We start from the raw sequence: 16,705 nt of genomic DNA, 5'->3' as shown, positions 1-16,705 counted from the left end.
AGGTTTAGGAGAGAGATTCATTAGACGCCTGACATGGAAGTACACGGGAACACACTGCGTTATGTTCTCTGCTCTCATGAGCGAACGTTGGTTCTGATATGAAAATGTGGATGGGAGGTGGGTTCATTCTGAGCCAGAGGCCTGCTGCTGTTGTTGCAATGCATTCTGGTCACCAACGGAGGGCAGTAGAGGTCAGAACACCTGTGAAGGATAGCTGTGCGTTCGTGTCATTCCTCAGTATCCAACACCATCCACTCAGGTGCACACCCTCAGTGCGGCAGAGGTGTCCTCGCTCCAGAACCCAACGGCTTTGGACATGGATTTTTCTTCGTCTCATAACCGTGTGTGTGAGATTTAGTGTGTTGGTTGACAGTTTAGCTCTTAAAGTCAGACTGGTTCCTCGTCTAAACATCGTCAGCAGCTTGTTTATGATGTATGAAGATTGTTGAGACTAAATTTAAATGTGTCCTCACTGATTATGGCAGTGTAAAAGATTTACAGATACTTGGAGTTCTGTGCCACAGTGTACATTTTAGATTGTGAGAATATGCAGCAGTGAATATGAGCAGATTGTGGACTGAATGTTTGTATTGGTTTACCAGACTTAAATATGCCTCAGATACAGAAGCAGCAAACTGCAGCTTCTAAACTGTAATTTTATTCAGAATAATTGATAAATCATTGTTTTAAAACTAATATGACAGACAGTGTAAACAAAATGTCATTAAAGGTTTTGAAACAAGTCAAAAACATGAATTAAAAGCATCAATAAATAGTCTTGTTAGTTAAAATATGAAAATAGAGTTTACAAAGAAATGCAGCTTAACACTGTGGCTGAGAGGACTGTCTTGTTAGCTTGACCGCTAGCTTAAACACATTGAGCTCCAGCCTTTTTGCCAGCGACCTAGCTGAAGCTAATTCCCGTCATAAAACTACCAGCCTGTGTACGATATGTTAATGATCCATGTACTGAACTGTGTCATAAAATCTTGCAAGAGTTTCCAAAGCATTTTAGCTATTGGTTAGCGTCTGCTAATAAAGTTAGCCTGGTAGCTCACACATGCTTCTTTCTTGGCAATGAGTTGAAAGATAAACAGAGGAGTAAAATAAATTTAGTTCATTTATAATTCATTTTATAGTTCATTTATTTTGTCAACTGATTTGGGGATAAAGGAAGTGTGTTCACTGCATTTAAACTATTAATGAATTAATTATTGATTATATTTATTATTTTGACTCATGGCCTCATGGCTCAAACATGAATTAAAATGGGACAAACACGTATTATATCTTACATTCACGTTTTCATGTTTCATATTCATGATATTTTAAAGCCTCAGAAGTCTTTATCATGTCTTTAGTCAACATTAAATCATGTTTGGACAATATGAAGAAACTTATGACGTGCTGCACTTCTTGATTCTCTTGACTTAATGTTAAAAACACCAAAGCAAAGTAAACGGAAAAGGAAAGAAAAAACACTGTTTGTTCTTTATCTGAGAGACATTAGTCATGGGATATCTGAGGCCTGGCTGTGTGAAGTGGAAACATGTTTGAAGGTTTGAAGAGGCAAGTTGGAAAAGCGGACGTTTTATTATCATCATGTTTGACACAATCATGTAATATCTCAAACAAACACACGCTTTTTCTTCTCATCTCTGCTCCTCAGTTAAATATGAGGAAAATATACAAAAGAGGAACGAAGTGAAGTAAAATGAGGGGATTGCACATGTGAGTTCTCTCTCATCAAACCTCGGGACAAATTTAAATACATATAAACATCATCCGCAGATACAAAACAAAATTAAAGTGAGGCGAAGTAACAGATGTAAGATACAGATTGTTTTAATCTTAAATTAACTCAACAATCTTTCTATTAAAAAGAAAATTGTATCCTCTAATGACGTCAATCATCAGTTCAACAGTTCAACCTCAGCCGAGATCTGAGGGCTGCATGTGACCTTGTGCACGAGATAATTTCATGCTCAGCAGATTGATGCTGTTATCTGATCTAAATTGCATCTGAAATTATTACGACCTTTGTCACCGACCACTCTGAGGAAGGAGAGACGACTTTATCTGTGTGGCAGATTAATACTGAGCTCATATTCTCTCTCTTAGAGACACTGGACTCTGCACTCAGGCAGACCAACCCCTCCAACATCTGAGATAAGATAGCTCGTGTTTGAATAAGAGACGAGCCGAAACGTATAAAAACGCTATTACTAAGAAGAAAAATTTATGATTTTTCTTCTTTTTTTTACAGCGATGAAGGTGTTTGTGCTGCAGCTGCAAAGTGAGGCCTTTAAAACAGATTCTCATGAGAAAAGTCACATGAGGATGAAAAACAGCCGCATCCTTTGTCATTATGAACCTGTTCATATGACTCAATAGACTTTCACCCTGTTTGATCACCAGATGCCATCATCACTTCTTCTTCAAACAAATCAGAGTAAAGACAATGATTTAATATAAGAAGAAGGTTCATTTACAGAAACATGAGCTTCAACGCAGAGAGGAGCTTTTTAAACCAGTTTAAAACATAAATGTTACTGTACCACAGTTTACCACATGGTTTGAGTCACATGTCATGCGCCATTTTTACAGTCGACCAAAAGTCTCTACAGTTCATCATTCAGGGTCATTTACCACCGGATGAGGTATTTTATCCCGGTGTAATTCCGGTTATTACTCCTTGTGACATTATTAATAATTTCTATGCATCAAAGTTCACTCTGCCCCCCCCCCCCAATCTTTAACACACCATTCAATCAGCCTTTTATTGTGCTGTCGTTCACACTGGCTCTGTGACTACAGTCCACAGTCTCTTTCTTCCTCCTGTGCTATTGCTTCATACCTCCGAGCTTCATATCTGCTTACTCCAGTCACTGTGCGTAGGTGTGTGTGTGCATGTGTGTGTGTGTGTGTGTGTGTGCGTGCGCATGTGTGAGAGAGATGGATGCAGTCATAAATGTGGCTCACGTGCTGATACTTCAGTGCATCATGGGTATCTTTTAACAAATGTTCCTTTACATGGCTCATGGCTTTTGCAATATACATCTCAATGAATATGTGACAGTCTTATGAATCACAGCTAAGACTCAGAAACAGCATCTCACAGAAGGTGCACTGGGTTCCTCTCTACAGCCATGTGAGGCGGTGAATACATATTTTGTGGCGGGGACAAAAGAGATGTGCTTGGCGCTGGCCCTACCCTCTGTGTCAGTCAGAGTGGAATCAGGATGTTGGACTGAGGGGCAGGGCGCTGGGCCTGTTAAATATTGACAGCGAGTGTAATAATTAACCTTCCACCAACTCCTGATCCCTTAAACTGGCTGCTCTGCCTCGCTGCCAGTGCTTTGCTGCCATTGCTGCCATTTACATCAAAACGCAGCTCTGCCAGTCGCCGTCCACGGCCGCTGTCGCTCTCTGTGTCTTCGTCTGTCTCGGCCCTGGCTGCTGAGTTTCTACTTGTCTGTGCCGTGTTTCCCCTCTGCTGCTCCGCCTGTCCCACCACAACCTGCCGTCCCTCAAACCTTTGGCCTCGTCCTGTGGAAACCAGCGGGTCATGCATCTAAAGGTGAGTGCAGCTCCTGCCCAAAACCGACGACTGTGTTCTGTATGAAATTTACAATTTAAAATCATGTACAAGGACACCTTCAATTTATTTTCTCCAAAGGACAGTTGAAGAAAAAGTAAGTGGTGAAAAGGGAAAACCTAATTTCCCCACTAAGGTTTGTTTTACTATAATGAAAAAGCTCGACTTTTGGGGAGACATTTCATTTTCTAATACAAAATCTGTCTCACTTTAATAGCCTGAAGTCCACAACTACATTTCTATGAAACATTATAATGAAACATGTACAAGTTTAGGTCAGTAGTATTATTAGGGCTTTTTGGAACAATGAATAAAACAAAGTAAATGTTCCTGATGAGTCAGAAGGTCGATGGCTGCCGTCTGATTGGTCTATTCAACAGAGTAAAAACCAAACAAGTACAAGTATACGTGCTGTAACAGAGCTGCTAATCATTGAATTGTTTTATTGTTCTGTTTTTCTGCGCACAGTGTTTTACTGCAAGTCAAAGTCTGCAGAGTTATTACTCTGCAAGCTCCACAAGACAAAAAAGAAATAAAAAAATAACATGATCAGGTTCAAACTGATAGATTATTGACAAACTGTGAAGCCAATCTTTTAGTAATTAAGAGGACGAATGTCAGAGCGAGCAGGAAATGTGAGGCCTGCAGGTACACAGGTCAGACACACCCATGTATTCACATATTGAAAAGCGCCCTCATGTTGACAGGTACCATAAAATCTGTGTTATCTCTACAGGCCTTGGCCCTTTGGCCGCGCTGTTGGAAGAGTGTGAGCAATGATGCCGACTCTTCAGGCAATAAAAACTGGGAGGAGGAAATTGCCGGGTCAAAGTCACTTGCGAGTGGAGCCTCCTCACGTACTAAAGCAGCTGCCTCCAGGTGCACATGCCGAGTTGACCTCTGTTGCTCTGTTTCTCCTCTTTCTCTCTCTCGCTCTCGTCTCAGGTGTATTTCCCAATCACCCAGAGGAAGAAAAAGAAAGAGGAAGAAGACTCGGAGAACAAGTGGCGAAGCTGCGGCTTGTCGTCAGTGACGAGGCGTCTGGTGCTTTCTGGATGTAACAGCAACTCCATGTGGAAGTGTTTGTCTGTTCCAGTGGAGGTGCTGTTACCTGCAGAGAGCCGCCACACACGGCGTGAAGCTGCACATACTGACTTCACCCTCTCCTACTGAGACGGCACACCTCACTGTCTGAGTGTTTCCTGTTGGTGTAGCTGAAGAACAATGGGACACGAGGTGATGACCTATGAATTGACAGCCAGTGGCTGAACATCTGCCTGTCAGTTCTGTAGGCCACTGCTGCGTTTTCCCCTCTGAACAGATACAGATGTACAAGATTTAAGTTTGAGTTTCTTGCAGCTGCTGCATCGAAGAGTTGACTGTAACTTTGTGGTTTTAACATGAATTACAATTGTTTTTGAAGAATCTTTTACAATAAATAAAGTCTGAATGTTGCTCTGTGCATGGACGAGTCTGTCATTTGTCTGCTGTTGGTGTGAATAAGATTCATTTTATTTATATTGTGCACAATTACTCATCATAAATTACCTCAGAGGGCAGGGGTAACAAGGCATTTAATCATTAACCTATGTGCATAAACAAACACGACGATATAAACATAATTAAGATGAAGTTACCTGAGCTCACACATCGACTGACCTCATGCCGACACAGAATCTGAAATGTCCTCAGTGTGTTTAAATGAAACTAAACGAGGTGAAGAAGAGTCATTGCTTTGAAGTCCACGTTGTCTATCTAACATTTTAGAAGAGATCCCCCTTCATTTCAAACTGATCATATTTATTTAAAAAATGAAACATAAAACGGACAAATTACAATTTGTCAACAAGGAAATTGACTTAATAATGAATGTTTTCATGATACATGACGTTGCATTATGTGATGTGGTGTGTGCTTTGAATTGAAATCCAGCCTGCAAACAACTGTGGTGTGACTGATAACAGATAGGTAACTTTCACTTTTGCATTCACACGTTCACTGGATAGTGAAAAGTTGCTGAGGATCAATAATGATTATTTCTCTGCAGCTGGTTTATGAGTTCATATTCGACCCAGGACTCCATCATCATTGGCAGGGTGTTCCTGATAAGACGATGTGTAGCTCATCAGTGGAGCGGCTGTTATTCTGCTCATCTGGTAAAAGAACAGAAAATAGTGATTTAGACAGAGTGAAATATCTTCACATGCAGCATCATCACTGAGTCAGGTGACAGCTGCTGAAGTGAACTGTGCGTCCTCCACAGGGACACCATCCAGTCCTCTGCACTGACCATGAACAGACCAGCTCGTCATATTAATGCAAAAATTACCACCAAAAATACAATGTACTCAAACCACAGATTCCCTAGTTTACTTACTAATAAAACTACAAATTACCACAAGATATAAGTATATCTTGAGACAGACATATAATAAAACAGCTGTGAGGATTTGAGCAGGAACAGCTGCAGGTTCACTCTGTGTGAGTTTGTTTGCTGTGTTTTAGTTTAATGCAAATTTTTTATTGCAACAGGAAAGAAAAACAGTGAGTTCTGACCTGGACTGAGAGGAGCCTCACAGGTTTACACACAAGTTGAAAATGCTGCCTTTGCTGCCACCTAGTGGTTAATAAAATCACCTTGATGCACTCATTGAATCAGTGCTGTGTTTGTTATAGTGTGAGTCAGTGTGGAATTACTGTTTAAGACTCTATTTTGACACAGGACCCTTCACAGGACAGGATCACGAGATTAGATAGTGATACTCGGCTTCTTAGGGCCTGAATTACTTGTGTTTATGTGCTTGTGTCCATTTTACTGATTCATTTTTTATTTAATCAAATAACAATAAACCAGCTGATACAGATTTGAGCTGGTTAAAAGGAAAAGTCAATTATTGGTAAACACATGAAATGATTTAAAGACTTGGGAGAACATTGAAAGATGGATTTCTAGAACTTGTAATTATAAAGTTGCATTATCGCCAATTATCTGTCTCTTTCAAAATATTGAGAAAATAAGATTCTTAACTGAATGGCAAATTATTTTTCCCTCAATACTATCCTCATCGTTATTACTCATTGTCAAACTGGAAAAATAAGGGAGCACCTAAACTTCCTAAAATGTAAGACATTAATGAAATATTACTTGAGCACTGAAAGGACAATGTGAGTGGAGAGCAACAGAGAGAAGCAATTCTACTTTCTAAGTGTATGGAACTAAACTACAAAAGCCACAAAACCATGTTTTTGATCTTGTCTTGTTCTTGTGTATATATATATATATATATATATATATATAGATAAATAAATAAATAAATGTTATATTGTTATATTTTAGAGGCTATTATATATCATTTATTGAAGAAGAGATGATTATGTAATATGTTGAAATATTTAACGTATTGTCTTCAGACCGTTACTCAATCAAATTAAAATAATAATAATAAAAATAGAAAAAAATTAAAATGGAAATAAAATAAATTCTTTAAAGTAATTTATTGTCTATCCCTCCTCTACATGAATAGTAAGTGCTTTCTTGCATAGAAGTGATCTTTTACTCACCTATTGATTAATCAAATAATGAGCCTTTATCAATCAATGATGAATTGGTTTGAAGGGAAAGAGGCTTTCTATCTAAATGTATTTAATCAATCCACTGTGTGCTAATTTATCGGCTATTAGAGCAAACCACCATTTCTACCAATAAATGTTTTTGAAACTGAAAATCTACTTTCCAATAGAAAATGAAAATCCACCGACAAACGACAAAACGACCAAAAACAAAGGAATGCGAGGTTCGGTACAATATGGTTGTAATACTGTTATTGATTAACTCAAAACAAGCCCGACCGGGATCAGAGAAACGGAGACGGAAGTGGAGAGGAGTGAATCATTTTATCTTTGTGTACTCTTCGTGAGTCCCCTGCAGTGTTCTGATTTAATTAATCATAAAACAAATAAGAACTTAACCCAACATGTATGTGTCAGTTATTCAATTAAATATTAACCAGATAAAATAAAATAATAATTAGATAACTATTTTTTTTATATTGTGAAGAACCACAGAGAAAATCACAAACGTCGCCATCTTGTGGTGAAGAGGAGACTCGCACTTCCCGTGACGCAGAGAAACGCGGTAAAACGATATTCCGGTTTGTAGAAGAGGGCAGCAGCATGGACTCCGACGGCACCATGGCGAACGTTAACGGGCGAGAGATCCTGACCATGAACGGGGAGCCGGTAGTCAAGCGGCCCCGGGAGAGCGGCCAGCAGGATTCCCAGAACAAAGTGACCGTTGTGCTCGGGGCGCAGTGGGGCGACGAGGGCAAAGGAAAAGTTGTGGACTTGCTCGCAATGGATGCGGATATTGTTTGCAGGTGTCAGGTACTTATCTACGCTGAGTTAACATCACATTTTACACGCTGACTATATCACACAGTGTCGTTGCTGTTGATTAAAATGTCCGCTCATTGTTACTGGAGTTCGGTGAAAGTCGTTGCCGTTTAGCTGCCGTTAAATATTCATGACCTGGTTCCGACGTCAACAACCTTGCCTGACCTCCCGGATGTGGAAGTGCTAACTTGGTGCTAGCAAGCACTGCTAACCTATTTCTCTCTGCCAACTGGTCGCAGAATGTTAATTAAATCCAGTAATTGAGCACGGTAAATACTGATAACCGTGTTAAGTGACTGTAACATCACCTAAGGCACTAACCTCCAGTTGTTATCCAGCTGTTTCTCTTCCTCAACCCAGAGAGATTTAACAGCACAGTTTCATCTTGTAGCCAGAGCCACCTGGAAACACTCTGTCAGCACAGGCTGACGTGTTATATAAGAGCCTGACATTGTAGCTGCCCTCAGTGTTGATTAGTCTTTCTGCTGTGTACTTGATTGTGACTTGACAGTGTTGCTCTTTTTCCAGGGGGGCAACAATGCAGGTCACACAGTGGTTGTGGACTCGGTGGAGTACGACTTCCACCTGCTGCCCAGTGGAGTGCTCAACAAAAAAGCGGTCTCCTTCATCGGTACGAGACCATCCTTCTGTTTTGTTTTGTCTCAGGCGCGAAGTTTGGCTGGAAGATTAATATCCCAACAGTAAAACAATAACATGTCAGTATATGACCATTATCAGCAAACATGAAAACAGCAGACTGCCTTATCAGTTTTTATGTGTCATGAGGAAGTTGACCTGCTCTAATTGTTAGATGTGTCGGTGTACACACAGGCTGTACACACAGGATCAACACACACTGTGTGTCGTTCATTAGCTACACACAGGTAAAAACTGATGCCCTGCTCTAAATCCCACCTTCTGGAAGCTTGTTGTTGTTGTTGGTTTCGTCTTTATGTTCATTTGACCTCATGTAATCAGAGGGTAGATCGAATAACACAATCACCTCACCATACTACTCAACAGCAAACATCCTCCAGAATCACATCAAAGTTGAGTCAGTGCGGTTCTGACTCAGTGCTGAAGTGTTAGATTTCATCAGTTAGGTGTGGCTAGAAAACAGACGCACGGTGCACAGGAGACCTTCAGGGACTGTACACAGCTGCACAAAGATTAAACTAAACCAACTGTTAAACAATGAGCCGTCAAGGTAAATGTACTCGGTGCTCTTGTATCTTAATCACCATTTAAAAACACTGGGGTGTTTTCTTAATTTTGCATTTCCTCTTTTTATGCTTGCTGTATTTTTCCCCTCATGAAAACAGGAAATGAGAAAAGCATTAAAGGAACAATTTTTAAAGTGAGCGGCAACACGATGTGTTATGTAAATAAAACCTCAGAGAAAATATTAGCAGTTTGTTGCGATAAGATAATGCATGAAGTAATTTCCCAGTAGTTAAAAGTCTAATTTTACATTACAGGTAACGGAGTGGTGATACACCTGCCTGGTCTGTTTGAGGAGGCTGAAAAGAACCTGCAGAAAGGCAAAGGTAAAGTTTTATGAATAGGAGAGGTGCATTGTGGGTAGTAATACGGCCCAGACGGATGAGGTGGAATAGATGTTTGTTGTAGTACGAAAGTATGATGTGATTTATCGTGTTTCGTGCAGGATTACAAGGATGGGAGGAGAGATTAAAGATTTCTGATCGTGCCCACATTGGTGAGTAAGATTTCTTCATTCAAGTTCTTGAGTCACAAACGTCTCCTGACTGACTGTCGCCTCTTTCTGCCTCTAGTGTTCAACTTCCACCAAGCTGTTGATGGGATCCAGGAGCAGCAGCGGCAGCAACAAGAAGGGAAAATGTAAATCTATTCATTCTTATACTGTATAATTCTGTATTTGGCTGAAATTTGTATATTAATGTGTAACTGGTTTCTGTTTGGTCTCCAGTTTGGGAACGACTAAAAAGGGCATCGGACCTGCGTACTCCTCCAAAGCTGCTCGGAACGGTCTGCGAGTCTGTGACCTTGTCTCAGATTTCAAGGTTTTTGAGGACAAGTGAGTGTTTTTTTATTTTTATCTTGTCATTTCTTTAGTTATTTTTCATGTTTTCTTCACATGTTGCCTCATCACTCGTGATCTAAGATGTGATAAAAAGCTAGAACAGCTGATGGAACCTCTGATCAGCATTTTAAGTCACTAGGTCAAGTTTTGTAGTAATAGTTTAATATTTAAAAATTTTAAGAGCTTCTTGAATCTCTGTACAATTGAGAGAACAGTGAATTTCCTCTTAGTGTTGCAGAGCATTTAAAGTTATAATCTGTAACTTTTCCATATTAAAATGTCTAAAAACAACTAGATCTATGTTCTATATGTTGTTGAGTTGTGTTCTTACATTATCACAAATGTTTCCATCAATTCTCGAACCGGAGGAATCTTTATCTTTTAATGATGGTAACGTTTCATTGGTTGCCTGTCAATGACATCATATCCTCTATGATCATGTGTTTTTCTGACAGAAGCTCAAAAGTGACTTTTATCTAGTTTTAAGCCACAGACACTTTTTACACCTTGGTGGTTTTCAGCTCTATATTTGAAGCAGATGAAGGATTTTAGTCGTCGGACGTCTGGATCTGAAGTTATCAGAGAAACAAGCTGACGAAATGTTAGACAGCTCAGCTTCCAGCTGCTGGAGACGTCCTGTCCTTTGTCACTGAAGAGTGTCGGTGAATCAAAGATTGTTAATGTGAAACTGCTTTCTGGGTGTTTCTACTGGTTCTAATCTCCTGGTGTGTTTGCTGTGGAGAGGAGGACACCTCTGTGGATCATTCAGCTGCTGGTAAAAAACCTGCTGAACGTCTGCTTCATAAGTTATCAGAGAAACAATCAGAACAAAGGTTAGCATCAATCTCAGCTCTGACTCTTCCCTGAGTCTCTGTCCTCCATACAGCGTCGCTCAAACACTGACTTTAAATGTGAAGCTGCTTTATTCAGTGTTTTTATCAGTTAGAATCACCAGGTCTGTTTGATTTCCTGAACCACTGATACTGAAGTTAACTTAGTCTGTTTGTCTTGGAGCAGCTCTTTCCAAACGATGTCCCTAAATGTCAGAATACATTTAGTTTAGAAGTCAGTTAAAGAGCATATAGCATGGCTGCTGTAGACATTAGGAGGCTGCTGGTCCCTTTTTGTTTTTTATATCTCCATCATGTATCACAGTAAGCAGCTCTGGTTTTTAGCGTCATCACTTTGACTGCTGAAGACTTTGTACCTTCTCCCACCAGGTGGTGGCGCCACCTGTCCGTGGTACATGTGCCATCTGGCGACGCCATGGTTTCATAGAAGCTTTATAATATCTTGTCTGTCCTGTGTATCATGTTGTATATTCGCAAACAGAGGGGCTGCACGAAGACTTAAACGAGCCTGTGTAAATGAAACTCTCTTGTTGCAGGTTTCGTATGTTGGCAGAACATTTCCTGACCATGTATCCGAACCTCAACGTCGATGTCGACAGTGAACTGGAGCAGCTGAAGGTGAGGACAGGTTATCAGTTAGTCAGGACTGACAAAACCACATATCACAATATTCTATGACTCATTTGATTGACATATCGTGACACTTGGGGCCTTTTTCACACAAGACATGTTGCAATGTCACAGCAGGAACAAAGGCAGGCTGAATTCCATTTAGCTGCTTGTTGTGAATGCTGCCTCACTGTCACACTCCCTGGGACACTTGAATCAAATGGAGCCGCTGTTGATGTCAGCATTTCCACCTGTGCTTTCCTACTGTGACAAGTCAAATGTCTGCTGTGAAAAAAAAAGGCCTGTTAGTTTTAAATATTGAATCACTGTCATGCTGCTTTTTGATGACATCACAGTGATCAAGGTTATTTCTTTGCCAGTGGTAACACTTTACAGTAAGAATACCATTATAAATGGTTTATAGTCAGGTTATTAATTCAGTTGTTAACACTTTATAAATCATAAATAAACAATTATAATCAAGTTATAACTCAGTTTTCCTAAATTGATGCAGGCTCACTATTTGGCAACGTCAAGTTAATATTTACTGCTCATTAATCTGACTAATAAATTACTACAATTTATAACTGGTAACAGGAGCTTTATAGTAACTCATTGATAAATTAAGATGTGTTTATAAATAAATGGTTATAAAAACGAGAAGAAGAAACATGAAGGTGATGGAGGGAGAATCACAGATGTGAACAGTGGGACAAAGAATGGGTGAGCAGTTCACCAGGTAAAGGAAGGTTCCCACCTGTCTTCTACCTGGATGTTAAAGTCCTAAAGAACAGACCAACCAGCAGAAGGTGAAACTTTCTGACCATGAAGGTGCTGACGGTGGTTCATTGTTAGTAACTGAACAAACATGTGATGAAGCAGCAGCTACAGATGCTGATGATGGAGGAAACAAAGAAAGCTCAGTAACTAAAGAGATATGAGGCTGAACAGTACAGAGACACGTGGGCTCACTATTTGGCAAGCAACAGGTCACTGTTGCCCTTTTTAGCTAATGTGTCATAACAGCTTATAAATGATTTATAAAGTGTTAACAAGCTGATAAATGAACTAGTTATAAACCATCCATAAATCCTTTATAAGTTGAGTCTGATTGTAAAGAGGTACTTACCGATTGTAATTGTTTTTTTTATTACTGAAGAGTCTTTTTCCTCATACACGATGAACTGTAGATGTAGACCAGAGATGGCCCCTGTCTGTGTCTGAGTGTCTGGTGTGACTGTTTCCTCAGGGATATGCTGAGAGGCTGCGCCCTCTGGTGACTGATGGTGTGTACTTCATGCACAAAGCTCTGACTGGACCCAGTAAGAAGATCCTGGTGGAGGGAGCCAACGCCGCTCTCCTGGATATTGACTTTGGTGAGCGACAGTTTGTGGGATTGATTAAGAAGCTGTGTTGATGTTTTTGGCTCCTGGGTTTAACGGATGTTTCTTGGTCCAGGGACGTATCCCTTCGTGACGTCCTCTAACTGCACTGTGGGAGGAGTCTGCACCGGCCTCGGCGTGCCTCCGTCATACGTCGGCCGAGTATACGGTGTCGTCAAAGCGTACACCACCCGGGTGGGCGTTGGTGCTTTCCCTACAGAACAGGACAATGTGAGTACAAAGACAGTTTTTGAATGAGTTGATAAGAATTATTATAATTAGAGAGAAATGTTGACAAATTCATCACAAGTAAATCCAGCATGGTCCACTGGGTTGGATTACCACCGTCATTACAGCCAAGCATGTGATTGTAGGACGACGGCGGCTATATTAATCAATCAATCAATCAAACTTTATTTGTACAGCACTTTGCATACAGGTCAGTGCAGTTAGCAGAGCTTCACAGACTGATGAGCTGAAAAGGACAACTCAAGAAAGAAAACTGACAAGGAGATACAAGCTATAATTATATTGTTATAGCTTTAAAAAGCTATAATGACATCAGCAAACACAAACAATCATAAGAAAATGAATGATAAAAGAACATAAGATAGAATCAAATACAATTTACATCATAATAACAATAAAATAAGTGAATAAAATAAAGTGACTAACGACTAAAAACCAGATTTAATTAGGAGCCAGGCTGAAGAGGAACGTCAACACTTCCTGCCACTCTCAGGTCGTCATGGAGACTGTTCCATCGGCTCAGACCATATTTAATTGGTGGTTAAAGACCTAAGATTTTTGGTATATTGGTCATTTACACAGGCTCCACTCAGTTTTAGTTGTGAGGTGCGTGTGAAACTGAAGCGGAATGTTACAGGAGAAGGACGTGTGTGCTCAGCTGACATTCCCAACAAAAGTAATACACACAACAGGCAGATAAACATTATCCCTAATTATCTGGGTGAGGTTAAAGTAAATCTAGTTCAGTGTTTTCCTCTGTAATCTTAGTCGTCAGTTCACAGTGTGTTTGTCCTCCGGTGCTGCAGGAGATCGGAACGCTGTTACAGTCCAGAGGGAGGGAGTTTGGCGTGACGACGGGCAGGAAGAGGCGCTGTGGTTGGCTGGACTTAATTCTGGTCAGATACGCCCACATGGTCAATGGCTTCTCTGCGTAAGTAACATCACAGCATGTCACCTGCTGACGTAGATGGAGTTTTTACCGTTACAGTAGAAACACAGTAGAAATGTACAGAGTTGAACAGAGTGACTTCTCTCTTTGTAGAATTGCCCTGACGAAGTTGGACATTTTGGACACGCTACCTGAGATTAAAGTGGGTGTGGCCTATAAAGTCGATGGACAACCTCTACCAAGTTTCCCCGGTAGGTCACTCCCACCTGGATGTTTCATAGCTCTGAAAAATATCAGATCAACAGTCAAACATTCAGACGTAGTAAGACAATACATCACTGCTGCTTTAATACATTATAAAGATAAACACACTAGTTTAAGCATTTCAAATTAACTTTTGATTATTATTTTCATCTTGTCAATTATTTATTTAGAATAATTCATTAAAACAACTGAAAATAATGAAATTATTTCAGTTTTTATATAAAACTTGTACCCCAAAAAAACATTCAAGCAGAAAATCCTCACTACACTGATTCTGCACTAAATGTATTTAGTCCCTTTTTGTCTTGATGTTTTTATAATGTTTGATTAAAAATCTTCATTTTTAAGATGATCTATCCACAAAAGTTTTAATGCCAGAAACATCATTTTCTTTTAACACAGCTTCAACATCAGAGCTGCTCTTTAGGATTTGGTTACACATGATGAGCTGAACTTTGATGCTCCCTAATGTCTTATTATAAATGGCTCAGCTTTTACTAACAGGAAATGCAACATCTTGGGTTTTTGAAAATCTGTTTTGCAGCAGCTCGTCTGTATCTGTGCTTGTCGAGTCAAATGGAGCAAATTGAATTGTTAAGCTAATGAACCGGAGGAAGATGAAACGGCTTCTTTCTTCTGCTCCGTTCGACGCTGCAGCTGCACGTTCACACCGGTTTCCTGTACGTTCATCATTTCTGTGGTCAGATGTTTGATGAAGTGGCTCTTGTCCTGATTTAGAGTTCATTCTCCAAGTGCTGCTTGTGCTGCATTCAGGAACACCACAGAGTATCAGATTAGATAAATCAGTAACTGTAAACAGAAACAACAACGTCATTTTTCATTCAGCGTTATTGATCTGCCTCTCGTAGCAAACATGGACGTCTTGACGCGAGTGTCGGTGGAGTACAAGACGCTGCCCGGCTGGTGCTGCAGCACTGAGGCGGCTCGGAGCTTCGAGCAGCTGCCGCCCGAGGCGCAGAGTTACATTCACTTCATTGAGAACTTCCTGCAAGTGCCAGGTTTGTGAAGAGACACTTTACATTAAAGGACAAACTCCAGCCAGACACTTCCTCACTTTGCCAAACCTGCCAATCACAGCATGTCTTTTGTTTTTTCTCATTTCAGTGAAGTGGGTTGGAGTCGGCAAGTCCAGAGAGAGCATGATCAAACTTCAGGTTTGACAGGAAGACCGGAGGAGTTTAAAATTCAGACTCTATCCTAAAGGAAATACTTCACCAGCAAGGCTATTTGTGAAACTCTTAGTTGCTGCTTCTGCATCACATTTACGATAAGTCCTCATAGATGTAATTTATGCATTCCACAGTGTTTTCTATATTTATTAGGATGATAAATTTTAAAACCTGGTGTAAATGGATTGATCAGTCTTTATTCCATTCCACAGTAAAGCACACAGTTTATTTTTTTAGCATTCGAAGCTAATTAACCTTAATTGCCATTCACCATATTAGTTTTTTTTTTTTTTACATATACTGTATTTGACCAACAGATGTAGAAGCCTTGGTGTTAAACAGGAGATTATTTTTAGATTTTGTAAAGAGATGGTGAAACGATTGGAAGCCATCAGCGATCAGTACGATTGTGCGAACTTTTCTATTGAACAGTTTTAAACCACAAAAACATGAACACATCTCGGTTGTTAAGTTTGTAACAGTATTTTCATAATGATTGTTGAATTGAACATTGTGCTTTTTAAATGCTCGAGTGGAGACATCAACACTGAGGAGTTTAAATAAAGCAATCCTTCATGAAGGTGATTAAGTAGAAATCCACACAGAGACATCAGTGTTTGTGTAGATGTAACGATGCACCAGACCACATCTCAATATGTTTTCTATGACATTCATTTTGTCAATAATGTAAAAGACTCTTATTCATCTTGCTGTTATCAATAAAAAAAACTGTAACATTTAGTGTTTTGAGGATTTAGTTTATGTTTATTCCGACAGTCAGAGCAGCAGCCATTTTGTTTTCAGGTTGCCCGCCTGTCTCTTTCTGGTGGACGTGATGTCTCAGTGACGCCGTGAAGGAACTTCTTCAAATGTGACACAAACTTTCACTTGGACTCAAAGATGAACTGTTTGTAATTTGGTGGTCAAAGGTCACAGGTCAGTGTGACCTCACAAAACACTTTAAAGCCATAACTCAAGACTTCACACAGAAATTATGACAGTTTCACACATGGTTCATATTTTCTGTGACTGGATAAACAGGCATGTAATGTGAAACTAGTCCGAGTGGCGGAGGCCACGACCACAAGGAGAGGATTCTCGTTTTCCAGTAAAGAGTTTTTAAAGTGTGAATAACATGTTTTTGAGACGGTAGTTTAATCGTTGTTGGGTTTTAATGAGAAATCTAAGGGAGGAAACATTGTTTTACAAAAACATCCTC

General features: G+C 40.0%; 1 protein-coding gene across 1 annotated transcript; it reads left to right on the top strand.

Annotated features, from left to right (window-relative positions):
- The first annotated feature begins 7,727 nt into the window (after positions 1-7,727).
- adssl (adenylosuccinate synthase, like) lies at positions 7,728-16,227 on the top strand. The gene is made up of 13 exons (XM_056398234.1): positions 7,728-7,981; positions 8,519-8,621; positions 9,469-9,537; positions 9,657-9,707; positions 9,784-9,850; positions 9,939-10,046; positions 11,440-11,521; positions 12,762-12,888; positions 12,971-13,125; positions 13,950-14,074; positions 14,186-14,283; positions 15,166-15,315; positions 15,422-16,227. The coding sequence occupies exons 1-13, from the start codon at positions 7,772-7,774 to the stop codon at positions 15,475-15,477; spliced, it is 1,401 nt and encodes a 466-aa protein (XP_056254209.1). The 5' UTR covers positions 7,728-7,771; the 3' UTR covers positions 15,478-16,227.
- The last annotated feature ends 478 nt before the right edge of the window (positions 16,228-16,705 follow it).

Source organism: Seriola aureovittata, chromosome 15 (assembly GCF_021018895.1).
Source record: "Seriola aureovittata isolate HTS-2021-v1 ecotype China chromosome 15, ASM2101889v1, whole genome shotgun sequence".
Lineage (NCBI taxonomy): Eukaryota > Metazoa > Chordata > Actinopteri > Carangiformes > Carangidae > Seriola > Seriola aureovittata.
Note: the sequence above shows the minus strand (reverse complement) of the source record. Positions and strands in the feature narration are given on the sequence as shown.